Source organism: Sceloporus occidentalis, unplaced genomic scaffold (genome assembly GCF_023333645.1).
Source record: "Sceloporus occidentalis isolate IW3139 unplaced genomic scaffold, rSceOcc1.0.p SCAF_473, whole genome shotgun sequence".
NCBI classification, from domain to species: domain Eukaryota; kingdom Metazoa; phylum Chordata; class Lepidosauria; order Squamata; family Phrynosomatidae; genus Sceloporus; species Sceloporus occidentalis.
In genome coordinates, this window is record NW_028317453.1 from 73,175 (window position 1) to 98,040 (window position 24,866).

A 24,866-nucleotide genomic window follows, 5' to 3' on the forward strand; every position below is an offset into this window, starting at 1 on the left:
CATCCTTATCTAGCAATCCAACCCCCATAACACTTAGCCAGGAACCCCTAAACACGCCAATTCCCAAATGTGGGGCTCAGGGGCCGCACCCACGAAAGAGCAGGATGATCCCGCCCTATTGGCCGCCTGGCACTAACCGACAGTCTGGAGGCGGGGTTATCCGCACGGATCCACCAATCACAGCGTGGAAGCGCAGTAACCAGGAAGCCGCTCGAGGTACCAGGAAGTGAGACCGTCAGGGATCATGAACTCCCCGGTAAGTGCACCCCATTAACTGCCTCCCGGGACATAGAACCCCAAAATAACAGCTCCACCCGGGAAACAGCCATGCCTTGTAACTGCCCCCCCCGGCCACATCCATAGTTCTTGCCCCATAGAGACAAGCACCAGATACCCCTCTCACCCCCTAGTAATTGCTCGTTTTATAACAAATCCAGGTAACGTGAGAGCCCTATAAACCAGGAGCTGATGCCCTGGCCTTTTATTATTATTGTTTATTGATCTGTATAGCGCCATCATACTCCGCAGCGCTGTACAGCGGCTCAGATTTCACGTTTGGGGCCGTTATCTGTGATTTGTGTTTTTCCAGTCATTTTAAAATACGATCGAAGTGGACGGTCTGATCTGCTCTGTTTGCCGTCACTTTCTGTTTTGGTAACTCCCAGCTCTCTAAGCCAGAACAATAAATCGTAACCCTACCGGCGGGGTCATTGTTCAGTATTTAGCCACAAATGTGGTGTAACAGAAAATAATTACAGCCCTGTTGTGGCAAACAGTAATTACCGGGCAGTTTGCGGGAATCGTTACTCTCCATGGCAATGGCGACCCGGCCGGAGTTTCTCATATAGTCAGGAAGTTGGAAGAGAAAGCGAAGTCCCGAAAAGAAAGCATTGAAACCAGATTTATTAGTGGCTCGCTGTGATGGGAGTGCTCCTGGCACACATGCAGTGGACGTGTGGCCCCCGGGTGCATCTCCTGACTCACAGGCCATGCTTTCGGTTCCGGAGGCTCTCAGAGTCGCTCAGGTTTTCTCTTTTTCCGTTTGTCCCAAACAGTGTAAAATGGCGCATGGACACAGTCACCAGCACGGCTGCCACCACCATGCGGGGAAGGCAGGGGCAGAGCAGAGTGCGGACGCGCAGCAGGACCCCCCGGATTACAGAAGCTGGGACATTGTGAAAGCCACGCAGTGAGTTACCTCAGAAGCTTGGGTATCAGATCTAGAACAGGGGCGGCTGAGATTCATATGAGTTTGGGTATTTCTTCCTTATTTTTTTGATAATTTTTAACCTACAAACATATGAAGGAGATGCGCCTTTTAAATAAAGACGACCCCCTGGGCCTGTCCTGGGAGATCATCTGTGCTGGGTGTGTTTATTCACATGAGAGCGCTAAACACAATCTAATCACCGGAGCAGGACTCGTAAAACCTGCTTCTTGGCCTTAAAAAACACAAGTGCGCCCCGCTTGTCCCTTCGCCCCGCTCTTGCACGATGTAGAAATAGGTAACAGATATAAGGTTAGTGATGCCCCAAAGCCGCCGTGCAAAGCGCTGTTTGCGTGTTGCTGATGTGTCCGTGTGTTTCCGTGAAGACACGGCTTGCTGGACCGGTGTAGGGAGCTGGTGGAGGCCGGATACGACGTGAGGCAGCCGGACGGGGAGAATGTGACCCTCCTGCACTGGGCAGCGATTAACAACAGGCTGGAGCTTGTCAGGTAAGGGCTGTAGGTGACAGAGGGCGCTGCCCGCCGGTACTCTGACTCCTGACGGCAGCTTCTCCTCTCTCTCCGCAGGTATTTTATATCAAAGGGGGCCATCGTCGATCAGTTGGGAGGGACTTTGAACTCCACGCCACTGCACTGGGCAGTCAGGTAACGCCGCGTTCCGCCTCTCTCTGGTGATGTTATTTATACATTTGGCAGGTTCGGAGGCGACTGATCGGGTTTGTGTTCTGCGTTGCAGGCAGGGGCACCTCCAGATGGTGATACTACTGATGAAATGTGGGGGCGACCCGTCTCTGATAGACGGTGAGGGATACGGCTGCATTCACCTGGCTGTGCTTTTCCAGCACCTGCCTGTTATTGCCTATCTGATCGCCAAAGGGCAGGTACGTGGAATGCGTCGGGTTCAGTGCGTCTCGTGCTTCATGTTCCGGGGCTGGGAACTGACTTTTTCCTTATCGCAGAGCATCGACACCCCGGATGTGAACGGAATGACCCCCCTCATGCTGTCGGCTCAAAGAATTATCGGGTACTCTGAGCTGTTCTTCGGGGTTTTTATAAAAACGGGACGTGATTATTTAGGAAATGTGTGTTTCACAGCTAACCGCGGGTGACGCCTCTTTAAGGTCGCTGGTAACCGCGGGTGACGCCTCTTTGAGGTCGCGGGTGACGCCTCTTTGAGGTCGCGGGTGACGCCTCTTTGAGGTCGCGGGTGACGCCTCTTTGAGGTCGCGGGTGACGCCTCTTTGAGGTCGCAGGTTGTACGTTGCACGATTGTCCGTCACGTTCCTGATGACAAACCCCTTTGTTTTCTTAGCGTCGAACCAACGAGTTTCCTGCTGAAGTTTAACCCTTCGCTCGGTGCTGTAGATAAAGCTGAACGAAACACGGCCCTTCACTGGGCCGCCCTGTCCGGGAACGTCAACGCCACGGACCTTCTGCTGGAAGCTGGGGCCGGTCTGGACACTGAGAACGCCAAGGTAAGGAGGGCGTTATATTTCTGCATGCGCCGCGTCGCCAAGCGGTGAATATCCGCCGGGCGCTGCGTGGCTGCTGCACGCGTGTTTTTCGCTGTACACGGCTGTGTCTCCGCAGGGACAAACGCCGCTCGACATCGCGTGTCAGAGCCGGAACCGCATCGTTATCCACATTCTTACAAACGAAACTCGAGCGAAATCCACGAGGAGCTTCGGGATGCTGAAATTTTTTCAGAAATACGAGGTGAGTCGATGCGGCCCCAATCCCTGCTTCAGCTCTCCGCCGTAACTCCCATCATCCTCGGCATTATGCGGGGTGTAGGACGTTAGTGTCGCCCCCTTCCTGCTTCACTGCACTGGATTTGGTTGGCAGATGGCGCTGATCGTCCTGCTCACCGTGTCGGTAATCGGAGCCCTCGGATATATCCTGGATCTGAACACAGACTCGTGGTTGATGAAGGGCGTCCTCGTGGCTCCCGTGGTGGCCGTGTCGCAGCTCCTCAGCAGGTGCGTTCCCCTGTGGCTCTGGGCGGTGATGGGGCGTGGCTCCGGGGACAGTGGGTGGGGATGGGGGGTGGGTACGGGCGTGGCTGTTATCACTGTTTCTGTGTTGCAGGCGGATGATGAATCACCGGAGCCAGCGCTATCTCCCCGCCATCTTTTTTAGCGGCTGTATTTTTTGGGCTTTTATTACGTGGTTCGTCTGCTTCCTGCCTGATATCCTTTTATGTTTTGTGTCCAAGTCGCGCATGCGCTGTTCTGTCACTTTTGACCCACCCCCTGTTTCTGGGCACTGATTGGATGAAAATATTTCATCGTTTATTTAATATCTCCATTTAACCCTTTTATGGGAGGGACCTCCTGGCCCAGCATTCATTTTGCTTGAATAGGGGCGGAGTCTGGGTTTAGGGGCTGCCGGTTTGTTTGGGGCATTTTCAGTTGTTTCTTCTCCTTAACGTGACTGAACATTTGGCACTGACTGCTCGTCAGGTACCGTTTATTCTCAGTGCCATCTCACTTCTTTACTTTTACTACAAGACGTGGAGGTCGGACCCGGGATTCGTGAAATCGTCCGAGGAGGAGACCAAGCAGGTGCAGAGCTGATTCCTGAACATTGTTTAACTATACATTATACAGGGGGCCGGTCACTGATTTATCTATACATTATACAGGGGCCGGGTCACTCATTTATCTATACATTATACAGGGGGCCGGCTCACTGATTTATCTATACATTACACAGGGGGCCGGCTCGCTGATTTATCTATACATTATACAGGGGGCCGGCTCGCTGATTTATCTATACATTATACAGGGGGCCGGCTCTTCATAACGGGGATGTTAGCTCTCCGGTTAGTGAATATGCCCCTACGGCTCTGCCTGTTGGTAATCAAATTCTGTGTTTATTTTCTCTCCAGACCATCATCAGTCTAGCGGAAGCCGGGTGCCTGGATCCCCGGATGTTCTGCGTCTCCTGCTTGGTAAGAACCCCGAATCCCCCCTCCCCCCCACAGGTACTGGGATCCAACCCATTTTGTATCCAGTTCAATAGGAATTAACCCCTGATTTCCCCGCAGGTGAGGAAGCCCGTAAGGTCCATGCACTGCCCTGTGTGCGGCTCCTGCGTGGCGCGGTTTGACCAGCACTGCCTGTGGACGGGTCGCTGCGTGGGTGAGTGGCAGGTGGCTGCGTGGGGGTTTGGGGGTCCGGCTCTTACGATCTCTATCTGCCCCGCCCGGTCACGCTCCGTTTCCCTGTGTTTTACCCCAGGTGCGGGTAATCAGCGTTACTACGTGCTGTTCCTCGGCTCCCTGGTCCTCGTCGGACACGGGCTGATTTTCTACACTTCTGTCTGTAAGTCCCAAAGCTGTAAAATTACCTATTTCCTGGTTGTGTTTTTGTGACAAACGCCGAATGAGTATTTTCTCCCGTTTTTAGACTGGGCTCAGCATTGTACTGCAACTATCCTCAGAGACGGCTTCTGGGCGTTCCTGGGTGCCGTCGTCGACTGCTCCCCGTGGGTTCTCTATATCTTTCTCATTGTTTGCTGCTTCACGATCTGGGCCACGCTCACGCTGTTGGTGCAGGTGTATCAGGTAACACTAACACTCTGGGCCTTAAACGATATCCACCCCACAATTAATATATTTATTGTAACGTGTTACTCAGGCGCAGTACTCGTGGCTCTGGAATGAGATCTGCTGCGCTTAATAATTTCCTGATTTCTATGAGAAACTTAACTGCCTCTTCTTTGCTGTCAGATTGTGTTGCTCGGTCTGACAACCCAGGAGAGACTCAACCTCCAGATACAGAACAGACACTCTCAGCACTGGGTCTCGCTGCGGAAAACGCCTTTCAAGTGAGTGAATGCTCCACGGCCGTCGCAGGCACAGGAATGACATCATACAATGATGTAAAAGTAGGGGAATCCCAGTATTACCCCAGGGTATATCAGATAGCTGGGGTCACCCCGAAATCCCCAATATTTCCAGAGCAGGGGCGCTCAGGTGCAAGTCATGAGATGTGAGTGATGGCGAAGAGTACACACTAACGATGGTGTTTCCCCCCCCCCCAGCCGTGGCTGTGTGCAGAACGTAGCCGATTTCTTCCACTGTCGGTGCTTTGGTTTGATCCGAGTTGATTCTGTGGACTGGACTAAGCAGTGCCATGCGGCCCAGACGAGAAGCGCCCAGTCCGTGTGAGGAAGAGGCGCCCATTATGAGGTTTGAGTTATTGCAGAACTGAGTGTGCGAGCCGGCCGGCAGTAACAGGCCCCCCGTGGACACATGCGGCCGATCTGCTACACGGGCCCCGCGTCTTTCCCACCTGCAGCGGCTCCGCTCTGAACGGGTCATGCGTACAAAACGGCTTTCTGGTGCTGGAGCCGCCGCCAGGATCAAAGATGGTGGCTGCATACTGTGTTTGAACTCAACAGCGCAAAATATCCGTCCTGGACCGGCTGCCTACAGACCTCACAGCCTCCCCGTCAGAGCTGCGTAAATCCCATCTGACGACAAGTCCCATCAGTCCTAAAAACTGCATTAAATGATGCGTTTGTTGTAAGTCTGTTTAATAAATACTTTCCTAAAGCTGTTCGTGACGCGTCACTAATCATCAGAAGGCGAGATATAGAATTCTATCACACTTTTATTTTGTGTAGCTTCTCACAGACGGGCTGCGCATGCAGACACATCATTGCCAATGACAGCATAGCACAGATGGAGCCTGCCGTACTAAGGGCGATGGCTACCGCGTCCAAACTGCACCGTTCCAGGAGGAAATAATTTATACTTTACGCGCTAAGCGGTGATCTCAGGAGAAAAAACATGGCTGACGTCGTCACGGGACCCGGACCCGGCCGCTCATCCTTCTCTCTGCTCCACTTGCGTGAGGCCCCCAAATCCGATGCCCTTTGGCCCAAAATTCTTAGCGTAGCAAACTGCAAAGAGACGGAGATGAGATGAGTAGCGAGTATCAGCAGAAAGCGCCGAGCCCTCCGGGTGAAAAAGCTGACAAACCTTTGCAGTAAATTTCTCCGTCCTTCTCGGTCACGGTCGTGGAATCGAGGCTTTTACCGCAAAACGCGCAGCGGAAGCAAGTTTTATGCCAGGGCTGGAAGAGAGGAACCCCGAGCGTCAGAGACGAGAAGAGGCTGCTATTCTGCAAAATGTCCTGCCGCGGGATAGGATATATACACGCACGCACGCACACATACATACATACATACATATACACGCACACACACTACCACTCACAAGTTTGGGGTCACTCAGCCATTTTTGTGGAAAAACAAGGACATTTCTGGCTGTAACATAATAACGAAAAGGGTTTCTAAAGATCAATTAGCATTTTAAACTTCAACTTGGATCAGCGAACACAACGTGCCATTGGAACACAGGAGTGATGGGAGTGATAAAGGGCCATTGGCACACAGGAGTGATAAAGGGCCATTGGCACACAGGAGTGATGGGAGTGATAAAGGGCCATTGGCACACAGGAGTGATGGGAGTGATAAAGGGCCATTGGCACACAGGAGTGGTAAAGGGCCATTGGAACACAGGAGTGATGGGAGTGATAAAGGGCCATTGGCACACAGGAGTGATGGGAGTGATAAAGGGCCATTGGAACACAGAAGTGATGGGAGTGATAAAGGGCCATTGGAACACAGAAGTGATGGGAGTGATAAAGGGCCATTGGAACACAGAAGTGATGGGAGTGATAAAGGGCCATTGGAACACAGAAGTGATGGGAGTGATAAAGGGCCTCTGTACGCCTATGAAGAGATTCCATTAAAAATCAGCCATTTCCAGCTACAATAGTCATTTACAACATCCAATTCATAATCCGTTTCATGTTATTTTAATGGATCATATATCTATATATCATCTACATTATATATATATTTAGTGTGTACATATAGCATATATATTATATAACTTCCTGCCACGGGGGGGGGTGTGTGTGTGTGTGTGTATATATATATATATATATATATATATATGTGTATGTATGTATGTATGTATGTGTGTGTGTAGCTATATTATATATATATATATATATATATATATATATATATATATATATATATATATATATATATATAATGTATTATACACGTACATCTGGAAGCTCCTGGTTTTGTTGCCTTAAAATGAATAAGTTGCAGAAACCACGCGTGGCGCGTTGGTTAAAATACGGTGCCCTTTATAACGGTTTATAGAGTGTGAGGCTGTACTGCACGTCTCCAGCAGGGGGTGACAGCGAACAGCTTTTATTTGTTGTCTACAAATCATCACCTAAAATGCAGCCGTCCCCAAGATGCTGAAACCCCCCAAATGGAGCAAATAACCCGTGCATTGCTACTGAGGCAGGGACACGTGGGGCAGCACACGGCAAAGACACGGAACAGACATATAACTTACCCTTCCACCTCCCATCACTTTCTCTGCAGCATACACGGATTTGCCACATCTGGGGCATTTCTCTGTGGCTCCAAACTTTTGTGAAAACTTGGAAGAATGGGTGGTTGTGGGGGATCCACGAACCGGGTGGGTTCTGGGAAAACAACGGCGAGAGCGTCCATCACACAGCGAGAGACTCCGCCGGGATCTTCCCTGAAACGGCGGATAAATAGTCCGCACCCCGCGCGGCGTTACCCCGAGACAAACACTTTACTCACTGTGCCACCTCGATGCCGAAGCGCTCGCCCGTGTCCGTGCTCAGACACCCGGCTCCCTGCCCGTGGCCGTACCCTTTGGGTCCGTACTTCCTTCCATAGCAGGACTTGCAGTAGATTTCAGACTCGTGGGCTGCTACGGTGGTGCTGTCCAGCGCTTTCCTGCAAGCCACTAGAGAAGAGAGTTCAGATCAGCCGGGGCCGAGCATCGGCCCCTGCGCTCCGTCACGCAGTTTATTTGCCTCATTTCAGGGCAGTTTTCGGTCCACGTTCTGCACACGGAGTTAACACGCGTGAATTCTGAGGACACGTTGAGACGTCTCCGTGAGCTTCATGGTTTCTGAGACGCCACAAAGCGCAGGTTTTCGCAGCCCAGAGATTCAGACTCTCAGCTAATCGTCTAAACCTGGAACGGCAGATAAAGGGCTTCTATTCCGGGAAATGTGGTTATTGGCCACGCCACATGGATCTGAAGCCTTTGACGGGTTATTGTGTCACCCAACAGCAATAGCTCCTGAATCTCCATCAAGGATCTGATATCGGGGGAACGGCAGCCAACCGGCTGTCAGGGCTGAGATTTGGGGCTAAAGTCCACTTTAATAATAACGTCAGTTGTCTGGGAGACTGTTGTGACAACAGGGCTCTGGTTCAATCATTTTAATTAAGATCCCAAACTCAGAGCATAAGGAGCCTGCGCCTACATCAATTCGTGGCTACTAAAAAGCCTACAGTTTGAAGCGCGATTAGTACAAATTAACGGAACTGAAAGTTTATTTCTTCCTTCATGCTACAGTTTGACCCTCCCACAGTCATGTCAGGAGATCCTGAAAGCCGACATGCTGAGGGCTGCCAAGCTCTGCTCCAGTACTTACTGCACACGAAACACGGCTTGTGGAAGCTTCTGCCATTACACTGGATCTCCTCGGCGTGGTACACGGTCCGCTCACACGCAGCACACTTCGCTCCACCGCCCAGGTTTGGCATAATACCGGCGTAGTCACCAACTAAAGAGCAAAGGAGGACACGGTAAACATGACAGGCGGACACGGGACATAGCGTCGGCCCCCTTTACACCCTGAAGGTTCCCTGGTAACAGCCCCACTTTCCACAGATGATCACCTGGTATTTGCCCCCTGTGATTGACAGACCGGCACAAGCCCCACCGGTCCCATTTCCACTAATTATATATATATATATATATATATATATATATATATATATATATATGAGATAATAAATACTGTATAAGAGAGCTGGAGTAATCCAGTGATCCACCGCCGGGACCAAATCCACCCATATTATACAATTAAAAGCTGGATCATTCTCCAGAATCACTAGTTCAGACCGGGGAGGAATAAACCCCCAGGTTCTACATCCCCATCACTCTTTACAGATAAACAAACACTCTGTTGGCTCCATGGAAAGGACCGGACGCCGTTAGTTTCGGGATGAGAGAACTACTTACCAGCCCAGTGGACAGCTCGGACCGAACGCTCTGCGAGTGTGAGCTCTGGGGGGCTCTCCGGACCCTTTAAATTCCCCAGAAAGGGCATTCCTCGGGCGATGAGTGATGGGCAGGAACATCTCTGAAATCACAGGCCGAAAATAACTCCCTAATACTCACCAAGTGTGAGCGAGATAACAATGCCTGGAATCGGGACCGGCCCTTCCAGACACCGGATCCGGTTTCACGTGCAATGATTAACCCCTACATGCCCAACACCACCAAGTGACAGGTGGCATACTGTTTAACCCCTTAAACCTAGTGCTACAGGAGGCATTGGACAGGCAACAGAAAACAATGTATGCCAGGCTTAATACAGCGGGGGCAATAAAAAGTCAATATCCACTGGGGGGGGGGGCATCTGGGAAATTAACCCTTTACTCTAATCACCGGCACCCTGCTGGACTAAGTCAGTATAAAAAGCTCTGATTACAGAGGGGATCTGTTTATTCCTTCCCACGGGTCTATGAATCATTCCTATAAACCGAACGCACACCGAAGCCTCCGGCCCAGCTGCTCGGTTATAATGAACATGTAATTACAAAGTGCCAACAATGTACTCTGTGCTATACAAAGTAAAAAGTAAAACATCACTTCTGTCCCGTAAATCACACGAGTGACCTTTCTCCCCCCGCTGGAAATAATTACTACATAAACCCCGGACTGCGCAGAGACAAAGCCTTTCTAAATGAGGATTTCGAATAAGGAACGTCCGGGAAAGAACAGAAACACATCCCTGTAACACGCGTGTCTGCGCTTTCATGATGTTCTGACACATTAGTCTTTACTGGTCTTTAATGTACAGCTAGGATGTGACGGGAGCTGCCAGGCGGCGCGGGCACATCACGGGCACAGCCATGAAGTAAACACCAGCCAACTAATTGGGAAAAGAAAATCAAACACAAAACGATCGAATTTACATAAAGTCCATCTCACGTTGGGGGTAAAAGGCGCTCGGTTATCCGGCTCCATGCGCTGGTGAGAATCCTGAGCTCATGGAAACCTCTTATCATTCATTCCACACATTCCAGGCGTCACGCAGATCGGTGGGACCAGACGCTACGGAGCAGCCACCGCAGCCTTAAAGCCAACCCGACGCGGTTACATAAAGCAGAAAATTCCAGCAGCCCCACTTTATTAACTCATTGGGGCCGACAGGCGTTACCGGGGCCGACAGGCGTTACCGGGGCCGACAGGCGTTACCGGGGCCGACAGGCGTTACCGGGGCCGACAGGCGTTACCGGGGCCGACAGGCGTTACCGGGGCCGACGAGTGAAAAAATGTCACCTGCTTCCGCCAGTGGTGTCCAATCGGTAGATATAATCCACCGGCGCCACGCAAGAAAAAAAAAGCAGCTACATTCCTATAAACCCCTCTAATGGCAAACTCAGCCCTTAACGATTTCACAGAAACACCAACCAGTAGCGATTACAGAAGACATCCACACATGATACACGTATGTAATCTGCTGAAGCTCACATAGTTACACCACCCATTAGAGAGAGACAGAGAGCGAGTGAATGTAACAGTCACAGTTTAAAGATTTATTCAAAATATTTTATATAAATAAATTTTTGTCAATCTTGATTAAACGTTAATAGAAACAAAAACAAACATTGGGCAGAAATCATACAAATTAACCCAGGAGCACCCTTTAAATCACCGCACCTATACATCGCTTTAGGTTCATTGTGCAAACGGCTTCCTGTACAGAACAACCTATACAGCCACGTATACCACGAGGAGCGAACCCGGAACGCGTGGCTTATGGATTCCATTCGTGTCGGCAACTTAATCCCTCCGCAGTCAGAACCACCGACTACTGCAATACTCCTGAAAACTTTTCAAGGGATGTTTTATTGAAAAGAAGTCTTTAGAAATGTTAGAGAACCTTAAAGAAAAAACATCCTTCCTCCCCCAACAATTTCACCTTATTTACAGAAAAGATATTGCAGGAACGCGCTAACCTTCTCTTCTCCCATAGCGTCGGCCACATATACCGACACATAGTAACAAGGCAGGCTTATTGCAATTTAACACTTTACTTCCGGTCTCCCCTGGCACTATCACACAACGCTTTGTCCCCGTTCCAGTAGTTAATCCTCGGCCCCCACGTCCAGTTTCCTCTGCGAGTTGAGGATTGTCCCTGCCGGAGCACCGTCTACGGACGGCGGATTGATTGGGGAGGAGGTCACGCCACCCGGGGTCTGAAAGAAGCTGTCTCGTAGTGTCTGAGCGCTTTTGGGTGTCACAGGAACGCCAGGCTGTTAAAGATACAAAGCGTAAGACCGGTTAGTATTTATCAAGCTTCACCTCCGTGCCAAACAACTACTTACGCCCCACTTTATCGGAAATGTAAAATGTGTATGGATTACTGAAAGAATACCGGCAAACCTCAGAAGTTACTGCCATATAATCATTCCTAGACATTTCTTGGTATATACAGGTTAACTCGCCCCATCACAAATCACCAGCAACCGTGCCAAACGCACGTGAGCTGAGCCGTGTTTTGCACATACGGCATTCGCAGGCTTGGGAACCAACGATCTACGCGGTGTCTGCAGAGGGACAGCCGTACCTGCTGCAAAGTTAATAGCGTGAGCGGCTGCCCGCGGTACGGAACCGGCGAGAGATGTTTAAACTGCAGGATTTGCGCAGCAGACAGCTCTTCTGTGCCCTTCCGGCATCTCGGTGACGCGGCGTGAGACTGGGGGCTGAGCGTGGAGATCACATCTTGGTTCTGGAGGGTGAAGTTGAAGGTTGCCGGACTAACACTTTGGGTCGATGTATTTGGACCAGCAGCCGGAGACTGGCGGGCCGGACTTAAAACAGGAAGGGCCGCTACGGAACCCGGAGAAAACACGATCTTCAGCGGTATGACTCCTGCAGGCAGGGACAGAGGGGGGCGTTACTGACAAAGCAGTGACATCACACATAGACCAACCAATGCAGCCTCTGGATTTCCAGGACTTTCTAGTTTGGGGTCTTTGCAACCATCAGTGATTAAGAGACAAACAGACAGATAAGCTCAGCTCCGGCATGCGCATGCTTTTTCCATACCTGCTAACGGAGAGCTAAATACTGATTGTTCGGAGGATGATGCACTCTCTTTTCCTGCCTCTGTGCCGAGGCTCGCCAGCTGCACCGGAATCAGGTAACCGGAGGGATACAATCTCTGGAAGGTAAACCGGAAAACAGGTTATCCCTCACATAAGACCATGAGGTGCCCATCCCTCTGCTCCGTGTTCTTATTGGTTACAATATGTTCACCAATAGCAGCAGTAGTCCTTATATTTTGCATTTATCCAGTCTTTCAATATTTTTTTAATGTGTAATTATTGAGAAATTCAACATTGTACAGATGTCATTTTTAGGAATTCACACTATTTTCACCCTTTTTCTTACACCTCTGCTGACACATTACTCCAGCCCGGCTGTGCACTTATCAGCCCCCCATGACACTTTAACAACGGAGAGAGCGAGAGTGAGAGTGATGCCCACCTCTGGAGAATCCCCCTGAACAGGAGACCCCTTTAGTTTCTTGGACGTGGAACCAGATTCCAGATCCAGGGGTCTCTTGGAGAATTTCTCCTGTGAAGACTCGTTGCGGGCAGGTCGGTGATCAGCTGGCGACATGCTTAACGTTTTAGTCACAATCCTTGGCGACAAGTTACCCTCATCTTCCAAAAACGTTTTATGAGCGCAGAGAACACGATGTCCTTCAGCACTTGGGCTCCGTGTTCCTGCTTGTGTTGGATTTAAATACACTGCGTACGAGCCCTTGGCATTCGGATGGATTAAAGGCAGAGCCTGGCAGAAGGTTGGACGCCAGGAAGGGGACTGCTCTGGTTTGGAGTTCCCTGCTGGATTCACTAAGACTTTCACATTGTTGTTTAACCCGGACATCATCCTATCCTCACTGCAAAAAAACAAATGAAATCAAGTAAATATTACCCGATAATGGTCAATAAACCGCCCGCCGACTACAAAGAACTACATTCGGTCCTCTTCACCAAGGAAAGGGTTTTCTTGACATCCAACAGGTCAGGGCAGTGAAGCACCGAGTATCCTCTCAGTTAACAAGTTTTTGTACCCTCGTTGCAGTTACACAAACGCCCGCAGGGAACACACACACAACCCCAGGGCGTTCACTCACCTCGACTTATCCAACTGACGCTTGCAGATCGCCGCGAGCTGCGCCATCTTGCTGATGCTGGATGCAGAACTCGCATCTACAACTCCTTTCACAAAACACACAGAAAAGGGAGCCTCGGTCAGATACTCAGTATCGATTTATTCTGTCGAAAGTCACAAGGATTTGATAAAATGAAGGAGCCAAACACTCCACTTTCCCAACACCATTAACACTACCACGCAGACACGTCGATGGGTTTAGACCAAAACGTCACTAGAAAGCCAGATGTTCCTTAACCCCTTCATGACAAAGGCTGATTTTACTTTTTGTACCCTTCGTGACAATGGCCGTTTTAACATTTCTGCGCTGCTCGTGTTTAGCTGTAATTTTCTTCTTTCCCGTTTACTGAACCCACACACATTAGATATTGTTTTTTTTTCAGGACAAGAAGGGCTTTCTTTAGATGACATTGTTTTGATTGTATCATATTATTTACTATTAAAAAAAAGTATAAAATATGGTGAAAAATGTAGAAAAAAAATGACTGTTTCTAACTTTTAGTTGAAAAATCTTTTACTCATCTATAAAAGGTAATAAAAAAACCTGCTAAATAGATTCTACTATTTGTCCTGAGTTTAGAAATACCCAATGTTTTTATGTTTTTTTGCTTTTTTCTGCACGTTATGGAGCAATAAGTACAGGTAGCGTTTTGCTATTTCAAAGCCATTTTTTCCAAATCTGGTAATTCTTCCCCCCATGTGCCATTTCGGGTATCTTTGAAGCCGGCCAATGCAATTTACCCCATCAAATCATATATTTTTGAAAACTAGACAGCCCAGGGTATTCCAAATGCTGGTAGTTTAACCCTTTCCAAGCACTTATTCTACCATCGGCCTTTGTCAAACTTTATGGTAGTAATTTTTTTGCATTTGTTTTTTCACACACATTTTACTTTAGGTATAAATAAACAGGTTCTGGTATATGTCACTATCATAAAACACCCCAATATGTGTTTAGCAACATCTCCTGAGTACAGCGATACCTCACATGAATGATTTTGCCTGGCTGTTTGGGGGCAAAAGGGCCACATTTGGGGCATGCACATTTTTCAATGTTGAACTTTGGCATTTGGGGATCCACTGCCCATGCCCTATTTGGTACATCTTTGAGCCGGGCCATTTCAGTATGCCCAATAAAGCCATATATTTTTGAAAACTAGACACCACAGGGTATTTTAACTCTTTCCATGCACCATATCTACCACCAGTCTTTGTCAAACTTTGTGGTAGTCATTTTTTTGCATTTGTTTTTTCACACACATTTTACTTTAGGTATAAATAAACAGGTTCTCGTATATGTCACTATCACAAAACACCCCAATATGTGTTCAGCAACATCTCCTGAGCGCAGTGATACCCCACATGAATGATTTTGCCTGGCTGTTCGGGGGCAAAAGGGCCACATTTGGGGCATGCACATTTTTCAATGTTGAACTTTGGCATTTGGGGATCCACTGCCCATGCCCTATTTGGTACATCTTTGAGCCGGGCCATTTCAGTGTGCCCAACAAAACCATATATTTTTGAAAACTAGACACCACAGGGTATTTTAAATTCTGGTATTTTAACTCTTTGCATGCACACATTTTACCACCAGCATTTTTTCAAAGTTTGCAGTAGTATTTTTGTGTGTATTTTTCCCACACACACCTACTTTATGTATGAATTTACAGCTCCTGGTATATGCCGCTGTAACACGACACCCCAATATGTGTTCAGCAACATCTCCTGAGTACAGTGATACCCCACATGCATGGGTTTGTCATTTTTGTGGGAACTAAAAGGCCACATTTGGTATGTGTGTATTTTTCTAATTGGAAATTAGATGTGTGGCCATCCTTCCCCCCCGTGTTAATTGGGACCTTGTTCAACCCGGCCAATTCAATTTACCCCATCAAATCATACATTTTTTAAAAGTAGACACCCCATGGGCATTTAATATGCCAGTATTTTAACTCTTTCCATGCGAGAATTGTTTTAAGCTAATATGCTAATTTTAGGACTTGCTCACAAAAATATATTTTTTTATATATATATATATTTTTATTTTTTTTTTGCCTTTTTTTTAACATTTTTCTTCAACTTGAAGGTTCCCCTGATAGTGACATCAGTGGGAAATTATTTTTACATTTTACTGGTTTTTTTCTAATTATTTTTAATTGAATTTTATTTTTAATTTATTTTTTCTAATCACACTGATTAGAAAGCTGGGCTCCATTGACTTGCATGGTTGAATGCAGTACCTATATTCAACCTGCAAGTGGAGCCAGAGTTCTCTAGAGGGTCTGGAGACCGTCTAGCGAACTTTTTAGTCTTTATTGTTTTTTTTTTCCCGGGCCGCCGCCATCTTGCTGATGGCGAAGATCACCAGCAGCTGCGGCTGTGACCGCTCTCCGGAACGGTCACAGCCCACCCAAAGGTAAGTGTTTGGTGTCGCTGGATGCCTCCTGATCGAGGCATTCCAGCGACACCATTTAAGTTTAGGAGGCGATCGTTGATCACCTCCTAAACGCTTTTAAAACGGGCGTCCGCCGCCATACAAAGTATGGCGGATGTTGACGCCCCGGGGAGGGGCCAGAGATGGCCCCTTTGTGCCGATAATGGCGTTGCTGAATGCCTCGAGGTTGAGGCATTACAGCAACACCGTTTCGGTGCAGAAAGCGTTTCTGGCACGTCATTTGTCGTTATCGACTTGAATTTCCGTGACGTGCCCGGACCGGAAATTGTCATCAAGGGGTTAAAGCCCTGCATTCTTTCATATATATTATATACATTAGGTGTGAAACACGAGTGACAGGATCATGTTTTAACCTACGTGGACTCATAGAGGGGCTCTAAGGATCACAGTTCCTTACAGGACTCGCTTGTAATGCAGTCACAGAATTCTGTGGCATCTGTGGTACCAAACGTGAACCGCGCTTCCTAAGTGTTTTAAATCCAGACTGCCGGACATAGTTTTTAAAGCCAGTCAGGACAGCACCCCTCCCATTGAGTTTGGGTGCTGTTTGGGTAGTGTTTGCGCAGGCTGAGAAACTGCCTGGGGCAGAAAGCCTGATCCCTGCCCTGCCATTTGGGAGCGTGATCCCTATTGAAGGGGGTAAAAGGTACAGATTAAATCTCAAAATAAGAAGCACACATTGGCCACTATGTGTTTGCAGTGATTGTTTAATCCTGTATCACCATAACAAGGAGCAGAAGCGTTATACCAGCAAGGGGTCTTACCAGAGGATCCAGTCTCCTGCCGGCTCGTCTTCACCGGACTGGAGGGAGCGGAGTTGATCTTTCTCCGGTCATTCTCGATGCTTTTCGCCAGTTTTATCAGCGACGGATGGCGTGTAAAGTTCTGCTTGCCCCGAGAAGCAAAAAGATTTTTGGCACAATTCTCCTTTGGAGATCTCAGGTTTATGGCCGGAGATGCAGGTGAAGACGGGGAAAATATGTTTTCAATGTCTGAAAAAAGTAAGTCACACATGAAACAGTAAACGCCAAATCATACACTTATCCTTAGAAGTTTCTGCTGATTCGAACGGAATAATCATACCAACCTACAGACTGAGTGTAATTGTTAGAGCGCTTAACCCAACGGCATTAAACACATTCTGTCATTAGGAGAAACGTCTCCCTCGGGTTCTGCTGACGAGACAACCGACACTTTCTCACCAGAAGGCTTCCCAATGCTAAACACCACGGCCATTCACACAAACCTTGGCCGTCAGCAGAGGCGCCAGGCCCAATCCACTGGAACGCTGGTTTCCGGCCTCGCTCTTCTGTCACGTGGACCTTCTTTATCAAATGCAGACTGCTCAGCACGTTCGCGATATCATACAAACGCCTAATTTTTGCTACGGAAGAAAAAAATAAAGCGTTCAATAAACATGTTTTTGCTTATAAACAAACGGTATTCGTACTTACTAGGCCTGGGAGACGTTTGCCCCAGGGGCTCTTTAAACAGGTTATCAGGCCGGTGTATTTCCTAACTTACAGCACACGCTCTTCTGTCAGTTATCTCTGTAAAGGATACCTTTTTCAAGTAAAAAGAAAAAAGGGTTAAAGTCAAATTACTTACTTTTAAATTTGCTTTTATCCAAATCCTCGAGCTGATCTTCTCCAATTAAAATTTTTGCAGCTATTTCTAAGCTGACGACTTGAGGCGTTGACACCAGAAAGAGCATTACAAACCGCTGGCTCATCACCCTCAAAGACTTCTCCTTCCGGCTGTTCACCGACGCTGCTTGAAAAATAAAAGAGACAAAGCTCTAAAGGTTAAACGTGAAGCGCAGAACCGGGAAGTCTCCTTGTAAAGTCTGCACGTTCCGTTCTACTCACCAGCTCTAAACTCCATCCCGGGAAGCTCCACAAAGCTAACGTCGGCCTGCTTGGAGAGTGGCCTCACCGCGTCCGATTTAATGCCGTCTCGCTCCTCAAACTCCCCCTGCTCTCCCCTCCTAAGGAGCAGAATCTGTGCCGCATACTGATTTTCCTCTGCAACGTTTTTCAATGTTTCAAAGGTTTTTTGGAGGTTCATTCGGCCGTGCCAGAGGTATTTATTTTTGGCCAGACGGCTGACCATGTGGAGACTCTCCAGAACATTCACGATGTCATATATACGCCTCCGCTCAACATCTGCAAACAGGCAGAAAAGAAATGAATGGGACCTGGCGACAGCCGGGCAATACAAGTCACTGAGGGGTTTTACAGAAAAGTAAAGCTCTAGGACATCACAAAAATGACCCCAAAACCACAGAGAATTTCCTCTGCATTACAGGAACTGAAGCTAAAGAACCATTAAATGATTTCATAGGAAGAAACAAGCGCCTCTCGCCGCTCACAAACAACCACACCAGAGAAAAATCACCTTCTAATGTGCAAAATAACACAAAAATGTTATACTGGTGGTAGGTAGCGGGACACATCATGTACCTTACACATACACTACCGCTCTCCGGTGTTTGTTGAACAACCCTTGTAGGTGCAGAGAATGGACAGCAGTGCTGTCACCACAGCGGCCATTAAATTATATATACACATACATATAGTACCAGCATTCTAGGGCAGGAGTGTCCAACCTGCGACCCTCCAGCTTCTGCAGGACTACATCTCCCATACTCCTCAGCCAGCCCCTTAGCTGAAAGAGCACTATGGGAGATGTAGTCCTGCTGCAGCTGGAGGGCCACAGGTTGGACGCCCCTGTACTAGGGGAAACCCTTGACTTTCCCCAGGAACCCACCTGTCATCAGTCCTTTCTATATAACAGCACAGGCGGGGAGGGGGAGTGTGACAGATGTTAAGGTGAGGAATTTCACTAGCAAGTGTGAGTGAGTGCTGGACCCCGAGAGGCCACTTCAAACATTGCTCAGCTGTTCACATTCCCTCCCAAAGTCTCCTCCAAGACAGCCCCGCGGCAGCTGAATAAACTGCTCAAATCCTCGAGCCGAAGACCCACCACATGTAAACCCCACCAAACGAGTGTCACTCACGTAATTCTCCTGCTACTTCGTCCAAACAAATGCAGTTGTTGACGGCCGGGTTGGGGTAATCCGGATACCGCGCCAGGAATTTATGGCAAAGCAGACCCAGACTCTTCTCCTTACGGCTCGGCTGCGATTTCTCCAGCTCATCACCAGAAAGCTGCTCCTAGAGGAAGATGGCGGATATCACCTTCAGAACGTGTTCCCGCATTACTTTAACGCAGCATCGCCCTAGCAGCACACCCAAGGGGGGCTTATATACATTAAATGGTATGAAGCCCCACACGGTCATCTCATATTACCCACAATCATCCTGATACATGCCACGGAACGGACACCGAAGGGGCAAAAGTGTAGAACCAAGCACCAAAAGGGGGTCACGGGGATTTCATGATATCTATGGAGCCCAAAAAGAGCAGCACCAGTGAAGGGTTAATCGCCCTCCACTTGAACCTTTCTCCGCTCGCCCACATCCCTTTACACAACGCGTTCGGAGGGCTGCATGATGTGATTTTACCCCTTTCAGATCACACGATTTCAGGGGTCTCATCTCTAGCAGGAGCAGCGCTGTCGGTCTTGCTGGGGGCAGGTTACGGGATCGCGCAGTGTGTGTAGGGGGGGGTGAGCCTGCGCCCCGGGGGGGGGGGGGGGGGGTGTGTGTGTGTGTTACCTCCTGCATTTCGCGCTCCCTGTTCCGGATATCTGGGCTGGCCGCGCTGATCAGCATTTTAAGGTTGGCTGTTGGGGTCCAGGGGTCCGCAGTAACGGCCGCATCGCGGGACTTTGTCGGTGTTTGTAAATTGGATGACGGACGCTGGATCTCTCCTAGTACCGGGCGAGAGGGAGACGTGCGCCGGGCCGGGGATGAAGATCTCTGTTTACTCGGAGGGAACACACAATTTTCCTGGGGGGAAAAAAAACACCAAAAATTCATCAAATGCAGCTTTAGAAGCAAAAACCTAGAAATGGTCGACAGCCTCAGCGCCAAATACCAACCTTCTCAGCCTCCATCTCTCTATCCTTCATACAGCAGGAGAGGATTCACTCAGAGGCCTGGAAACAACACAGGAATCAGTCAGTGCAAATCCCCAGTGAGTGCAAGCCCTTGAGACTGGCTCTCAGGCATGTCTGTGTCGCCCGGTGAGGGCACTTTTTGGTGCTCAGTAGGGCAGGAGACTCATTCTATATGCATCGAATCATAATGCCTATATTATACTGTACATCGCCGAGTACCCGTTCCCGCCTAAAAAATAACTATACACACAGACCCAGAGGTCACGGGGGGGAGGGCGAGATCACGTGACGGGGGGAGGGCGAGATCACGTGACGGGGGGAGGGCGAGATCACGTGACGGGGGGGGAGGGCGAGATCACGTGACGGGGGGGGGAGGGCGAGATCACGTGACGGGGGGGGGTTGAACTCGGGCTTCCTACTGCTCTGCCTAACTTGCTTACAGAGTGAGACGCACTAACCCATGAACGCTACGCCCCGCCCACCAAACCTCTGCTCCACTCACAGGCCTGCGAGTGCGCGCGGCCTACACACCGCGTTTCCGTACTTCAAAAAAGGCGGAGAGAGGTACGCGGGAAACCCCTCCCCTCAACGGCATCAGTTACGCCCCTAACCAAAAGATCTACGCCCCCCCTACACGACACCCTACTGCCACAAAGTCTTCTGCCGTATTTAGCAAATTAATACGTTTTATTGGCATGAAAAAAAAAATCATAAATAAAAATAAATGTAAAGTCACATGAGCTTTCAACACATCAGGAGTCTCTCTTTCAGATGGTAAGAACTCTGTATACTGAACAGCACATAAACCCCCCAACCCAGCACCTATAGCATGTATACATGGCACGGTATATACCGAGTCCTGCAGCCACTGTAGGATCCTATACCTACTACACGTATGTATAGAAATTATATATATATATATATATATATATATATATATAGTTAGTATGTAGGGGTAATTCCGGTGCGAAGTCTGAACTGTGGCCTTATCACCATAGCAACCAATGGGATCTTCCAGCTGAACTTTTGAAACTTTGCACCCTGGATGTCGCAGCCATACGCAGCCCGCTACGCATTCGCAGCCTAAGACAGCCATATGTGGAGGATGTCGCCTATATACATGCAGCCTGCGGTATACAGGGTATTACACACATGAGCGTCCAATCACATGTAACGGTCTGCATTCTTGTACATCTATGAGAACGTGTCTGTATGTCGTAAATATGACGCTAATTGGGGAGCTTAATAAGTGATCTGATCACCATAGCAACCACAAAGCTGGTCCAGTCAGCATGCAGATTCCATAGGTTGCTATGGTGGTAAGATCTGCCTTTTTATTAATTGGCAGTACAGGCGCTGCCCATGTGTATACGGTGCCATACTGTGCTTATGCACTGCGGGATTTCTGGAAATATCTCTCCGAGGAGCCAGGGCCACAAACCGCACCTAGAGCCGGGGGCCACAGGCTGCACCGGCAGAATCTGCACTGAAAACCCGTGTTTATATATATATATATTCTAACATACAGATATAGTTGAGCTGGTGCATATATATATATAAAAACATACATATCTGTTATATAGAGCATACAGATACAGTGCCATATAGAGCTGGTATAAAGAACATACAGATACAATGCCATATAGGGTTGTTTTATATAGGGCATAAAATGACACAGCCCCTATAGAGCTGTTGTATATAGGATACAGATAGTGTCTTAGCCCCTATAAAGCTATTATATATATATAGAAGATACAGATGGTGCCTTAGCCCCTATAGAGCTGTTACATATAGGAGATAGTGTCAGCCCCTATAGAGCTATTATATATAGGGTTCAAAGATAGTGCCATAGCCCAGATAGAGCACAAATATATAGCAGTATAATAGCCCCTATGGTGTTATGTAGGAGATAACGTGCTAAATTGTTATATAAGGGGCATTATCACGCCCAGCTCCTCACAGCACTGTATATCCCTCCTGATCATATACTCAGCGGCCTATAATGTTACCTCCCCTGCCGAGTACCGTATTTCGGGGGTCTCTCTTTCGTCCCCGCCGTGTTTTGGGGCCCCGATTCCCGCGCTCCACTCCGGGTTTGAATCACGGGCGCCAATTCCTCCAAAAGTTCCTTGCAGCTTCCCTCTTTCGGCCAATGGCGGAGAGAACCAATCAGCGATAAGCGACTCAGCAATTCTGACCATTCAGAGACGCGAATACTCCAGAGGGTGGAGCTTGACATTTAATCAGTGAAGGAAGGAAATACACACAATATTGTTGCAGTGCTGGACTGTATGTAGCTTTGTCAGTGTGCTCTGCACTGGAGAGCGGCATGCAGCGGTGCGCCCTCTGCACTGGAGAGCGGCATGCGCCGGTGCGCCCTCTGCACTGGAGAACGGCATGCCGCGGTGCGCCCTCTGCACTGGAGAGCGGCATGCCGCGGTGCGCCCTCTGCACTGGAGAGCGGCATGCAGCGGTGCGCCCTCTGCACTGGAGAGCGGCATGCAGCGGTGCGCCCTCTGCACTGGAGAGCGGCATGCGCCGGTGCGCCCTCTGCACTGGAGAGCGGCATGCGCCGGTGCGCCCTCTGCACTGGAGAGCGGCATGCGCCGGTGCGCCCTCTGCACTGGAGAGCGGCATGCGCCGGGGGTATCCCTCTCGTCACACTGCGAATGGACTCACCCGATTCTCACCCTCTCCAGCTCCCAGGGGCCGCTCTGTGTATGGGTGGTATAGAGGATCACGCCCTGAGCCGGCCGCTCCGCATCTCATGCCTCCACGTATACACAAGCTTTCCTGTTGCATGACGCTGCGGCATCTGTGCAGAAACATGCAATAGAGCGATACAGATAAACACGATGACGTCCTCTAATAATAAGCCGCCCGCAGGGGCCGGCTGGTCCCTCATTATTAGCTGGAGGTCTCTAAATGTTTTGGGGCAGAAAACTATTATTTGATATAATTACCCCTATCCTATAGCCTTATAGGTTGGACAGACGGACGGTTTCTTCAGGATGCTGGCTGAGGGTATTAGGAGGGTATTCTGGGGTATTGGAGCAGCACGGGTAACATCCCGGAGACATGGGGGAGGGAAGAGGTGCTTGCGCCTGAAGAGAGACACAAGTGATGGGCAGAGAGAGGAGGCAGAGACGGGAATAAACTCCACGTGGTGTCATCGCTCTGCTGCGGCTGGCACCAGCCAATCAGATTCCTCTCTATCTGGGAGATCTATGTGTATCTATGGGGTAACCGTGTCTCGGAGAGCTGTCCTCACCGGGTTATCCCTCTGCCTGCGGCATTCTCTGCTGCTTACTAGGGGGCGATAGAGCGCCAGGTTCTGGCAAAGCACTCTGACCTGGAGAGAACTGCACCCAGCGTCTGTCACTCACCCAGCACCTGTCACCCACGCATAGTCTGTCACTCACCCACCACCTGTCACCCACTCATAGTTTGTTTCTCACCCAGCGCCTGTCACTCACTCATAGTCTGTCACTCACCCAGAGCCTGTCACTGACTCATAGTCTGTCACTCACCCAACGCCTGTCACCACCTCATACTCTGTTTCTCACCCAGCACCTGTCACTCACTCATAGTCTGTCACTCACCCAACGCCTGTCACCACCTCATACTCTGTTTCTCACCCAGCACCTGTCACTCACTCATAGTCTGTCACTCACCCAGAGCCTGTCACTCACTCATAGCCTCTTACTCACCCAGTGCCTGTCACTCACTCATAGTCTGTCACTCACCCAGCATTTGTCATTCACTCATAGTCTGTCACTCACCCAGTGTCTGTCACTCACTCAGTCTGTCACTCACTTGCTACTTGTCACTCAGTGGCCGTCACTCACTCAGGACTTGTCACTCACTCGTCTATCACTCGGTGGCTGTCACTCACCCAGTTTCTGCTTCTCTATTACTCATTCCAAGTTTGTCATCCATTTAGTAATGTATAGAGCGTTCCTATTGGTCAAGGAATTGTCACGTGACTGAACACGCGCGCTCGGATTCGCTGCCGCGGGAAAGCGGGCGAAACTTCAGTGTCTGAGGTACCGGATTCAGAGGAAGAGGAGCTCGAGGCTGAGGCCCAAGATCGGTGGGAGCCAAAGGGGCCCCGGGGTGCAACCTTAAATTCTCTTCCCTTACTCACCGTCCCCTCATATCTCCCTCACTTACATTCCCCTCCCTCTCACTCAATTACATTCCCTCACTCACCGTCCCCTTATATATTCCTCACTCAATCACCTCCCCTCATGTACCCAGCACTGGGGTATAACACCTCTGTACCCAGGGAACCCCAAAATAACCCAATCCATAATTACCCAGCACAGGGGTATAACACTTCTGCACCCAGGGGAACCCCAAAATAACACTATCTATCAGTACCCAGCACTGGGGTATAACACCTCTGTACCCAGGGAACCCCAAAATAACCCAATCCGTAATTACCCAGCACAGGGGTATAACACTTCCGTACCCAGGGAACCCAAAATAATGCTATCCATCAATACCCAGCACAGGGGTGTAACACCTCCGTACCCAGGGAACCCAAAATAATGCTATCCATCAATACCCAGCACAGGGTGTAACACCTCCGTACCCAGGGAACCCAAAATAATGCTATCCATCAATACCCAGCACAGGGTGTAACACCTCCGTACCCAGGGAACCCAAAATAATGCTATCCATCAATACCCAGCACAGGGTGTAACACCTCCGTACCCAGGGGAACCCCAAAATAACGCTATCCATCAGTACCCAGCACAGGGGTATAACACCTCCGTACCCAGGGAACCCCAAAATAACCCAATCCA

At 49.2% G+C, this 24,866-nt stretch overlaps 3 protein-coding genes across 3 annotated transcripts; 1 reads left to right on the forward strand and 2 right to left on the reverse strand.

Annotated features, from left to right (window-relative positions):
• Window positions 1-1,160: 1,160 nt before the first annotated feature.
• Window positions 1,161-5,401, forward strand: LOC149271689 (palmitoyltransferase ZDHHC13-like). The gene is made up of 16 exons (XM_089507198.1): window positions 1,161-1,189; window positions 1,594-1,716; window positions 1,795-1,872; window positions 1,964-2,108; window positions 2,187-2,251; window positions 2,540-2,702; window positions 2,818-2,943; window positions 3,073-3,206; window positions 3,316-3,416; window positions 3,667-3,791; window positions 4,118-4,180; window positions 4,277-4,370; window positions 4,470-4,553; window positions 4,638-4,795; window positions 4,961-5,058; window positions 5,275-5,401. Exons 4-16 carry the CDS (start codon window positions 1,980-1,982, stop codon window positions 5,399-5,401), a joined length of 1,467 nt encoding a protein of 488 aa, XP_089363324.1. The 5' UTR covers window positions 1,161-1,189; window positions 1,594-1,716; window positions 1,795-1,872; window positions 1,964-1,979.
• Window positions 5,402-5,975: 574 nt separating this feature from the next.
• LOC149271690 (cysteine and glycine-rich protein 3-like) lies at window positions 5,976-9,353 on the reverse strand. The gene is made up of 6 exons (XM_089507203.1): window positions 9,341-9,353; window positions 8,748-8,879; window positions 7,879-8,047; window positions 7,622-7,754; window positions 6,218-6,311; window positions 5,976-6,138 (listed from the first exon to the last, which is right to left on the reverse strand). Exons 2-6 carry the CDS (start codon window positions 8,857-8,859, stop codon window positions 6,062-6,064), a joined length of 585 nt encoding a protein of 194 aa, XP_089363329.1. The 5' UTR covers window positions 8,860-8,879; window positions 9,341-9,353; the 3' UTR covers window positions 5,976-6,061.
• A 2,122-nt stretch (window positions 9,354-11,475) lies between these two features.
• Window positions 11,476-22,256, reverse strand: LOC149271691 (transcription factor E2F8-like). Its single transcript, XM_089507199.1, has 12 exons — window positions 22,065-22,256; window positions 19,712-19,945; window positions 19,051-19,207; window positions 17,900-18,196; window positions 17,640-17,801; window positions 17,284-17,415; window positions 16,820-17,023; window positions 13,536-13,611; window positions 12,881-13,298; window positions 12,440-12,554; window positions 11,958-12,262; window positions 11,476-11,643 (listed from the first exon to the last, which is right to left on the reverse strand). Exons 1-12 carry the CDS (start codon window positions 22,254-22,256, stop codon window positions 11,476-11,478), a joined length of 2,460 nt encoding a protein of 819 aa, XP_089363325.1.
• Between the last annotated feature and the right edge of the window lie 2,610 nt (window positions 22,257-24,866).

Excerpts from the sequence above, each read along its gene's own strand:
- LOC149271689 (XM_089507198.1), top strand. The coding sequence starts at position 1,980 with ATGGTGATACTACTGATGAAATGTGGGGGCGACCCGTCTCTGATAGAC. Across the intron at positions 2,703-2,817 it reads TGGACACTGAGAACGCCAAG|GGACAAACGCCGCTCGACAT; the intron begins GTAAGGAGGGCG and ends GTGTCTCCGCAG. Across the intron at positions 4,371-4,469 it reads GTGGACGGGTCGCTGCGTGG|GTGCGGGTAATCAGCGTTAC; the intron begins GTGAGTGGCAGG and ends GTTTTACCCCAG.
- LOC149271690 (XM_089507203.1), bottom strand. The coding sequence starts at position 8,859 with ATGCCAAACCTGGGCGGTGGAGCGAAGTGTGCTGCGTGTGAGCGGACC. Across the intron at positions 7,755-7,878 it reads TTCGGCATCGAGGTGGCACA|AACCCACCCGGTTCGTGGAT; the intron begins GTGAGTAAAGTG and ends TTGTTTTCCCAG. Across the intron at positions 6,312-7,621 it reads AAGTGATGGGAGGTGGAAGG|CCCTGGCATAAAACTTGCTT; the intron begins GTAAGTTATATG and ends CCTCTCTTCCAG.
- LOC149271691 (XM_089507199.1), bottom strand. The coding sequence starts at position 22,256 with ATGGTCAGAATTGCTGAGTCGCTTATCGCTGATTGGTTCTCTCCGCCA. Across the intron at positions 17,416-17,639 it reads GGATAAAAGCAAATTTAAAA|CAAAAATTAGGCGTTTGTAT; the intron begins GTAAGTAATTTG and ends TTTCTTCCGTAG. Across the intron at positions 12,263-12,439 it reads ATTTAGCTCTCCGTTAGCAG|GAGTCATACCGCTGAAGATC; the intron begins GTATGGAAAAAG and ends CCCTGCCTGCAG.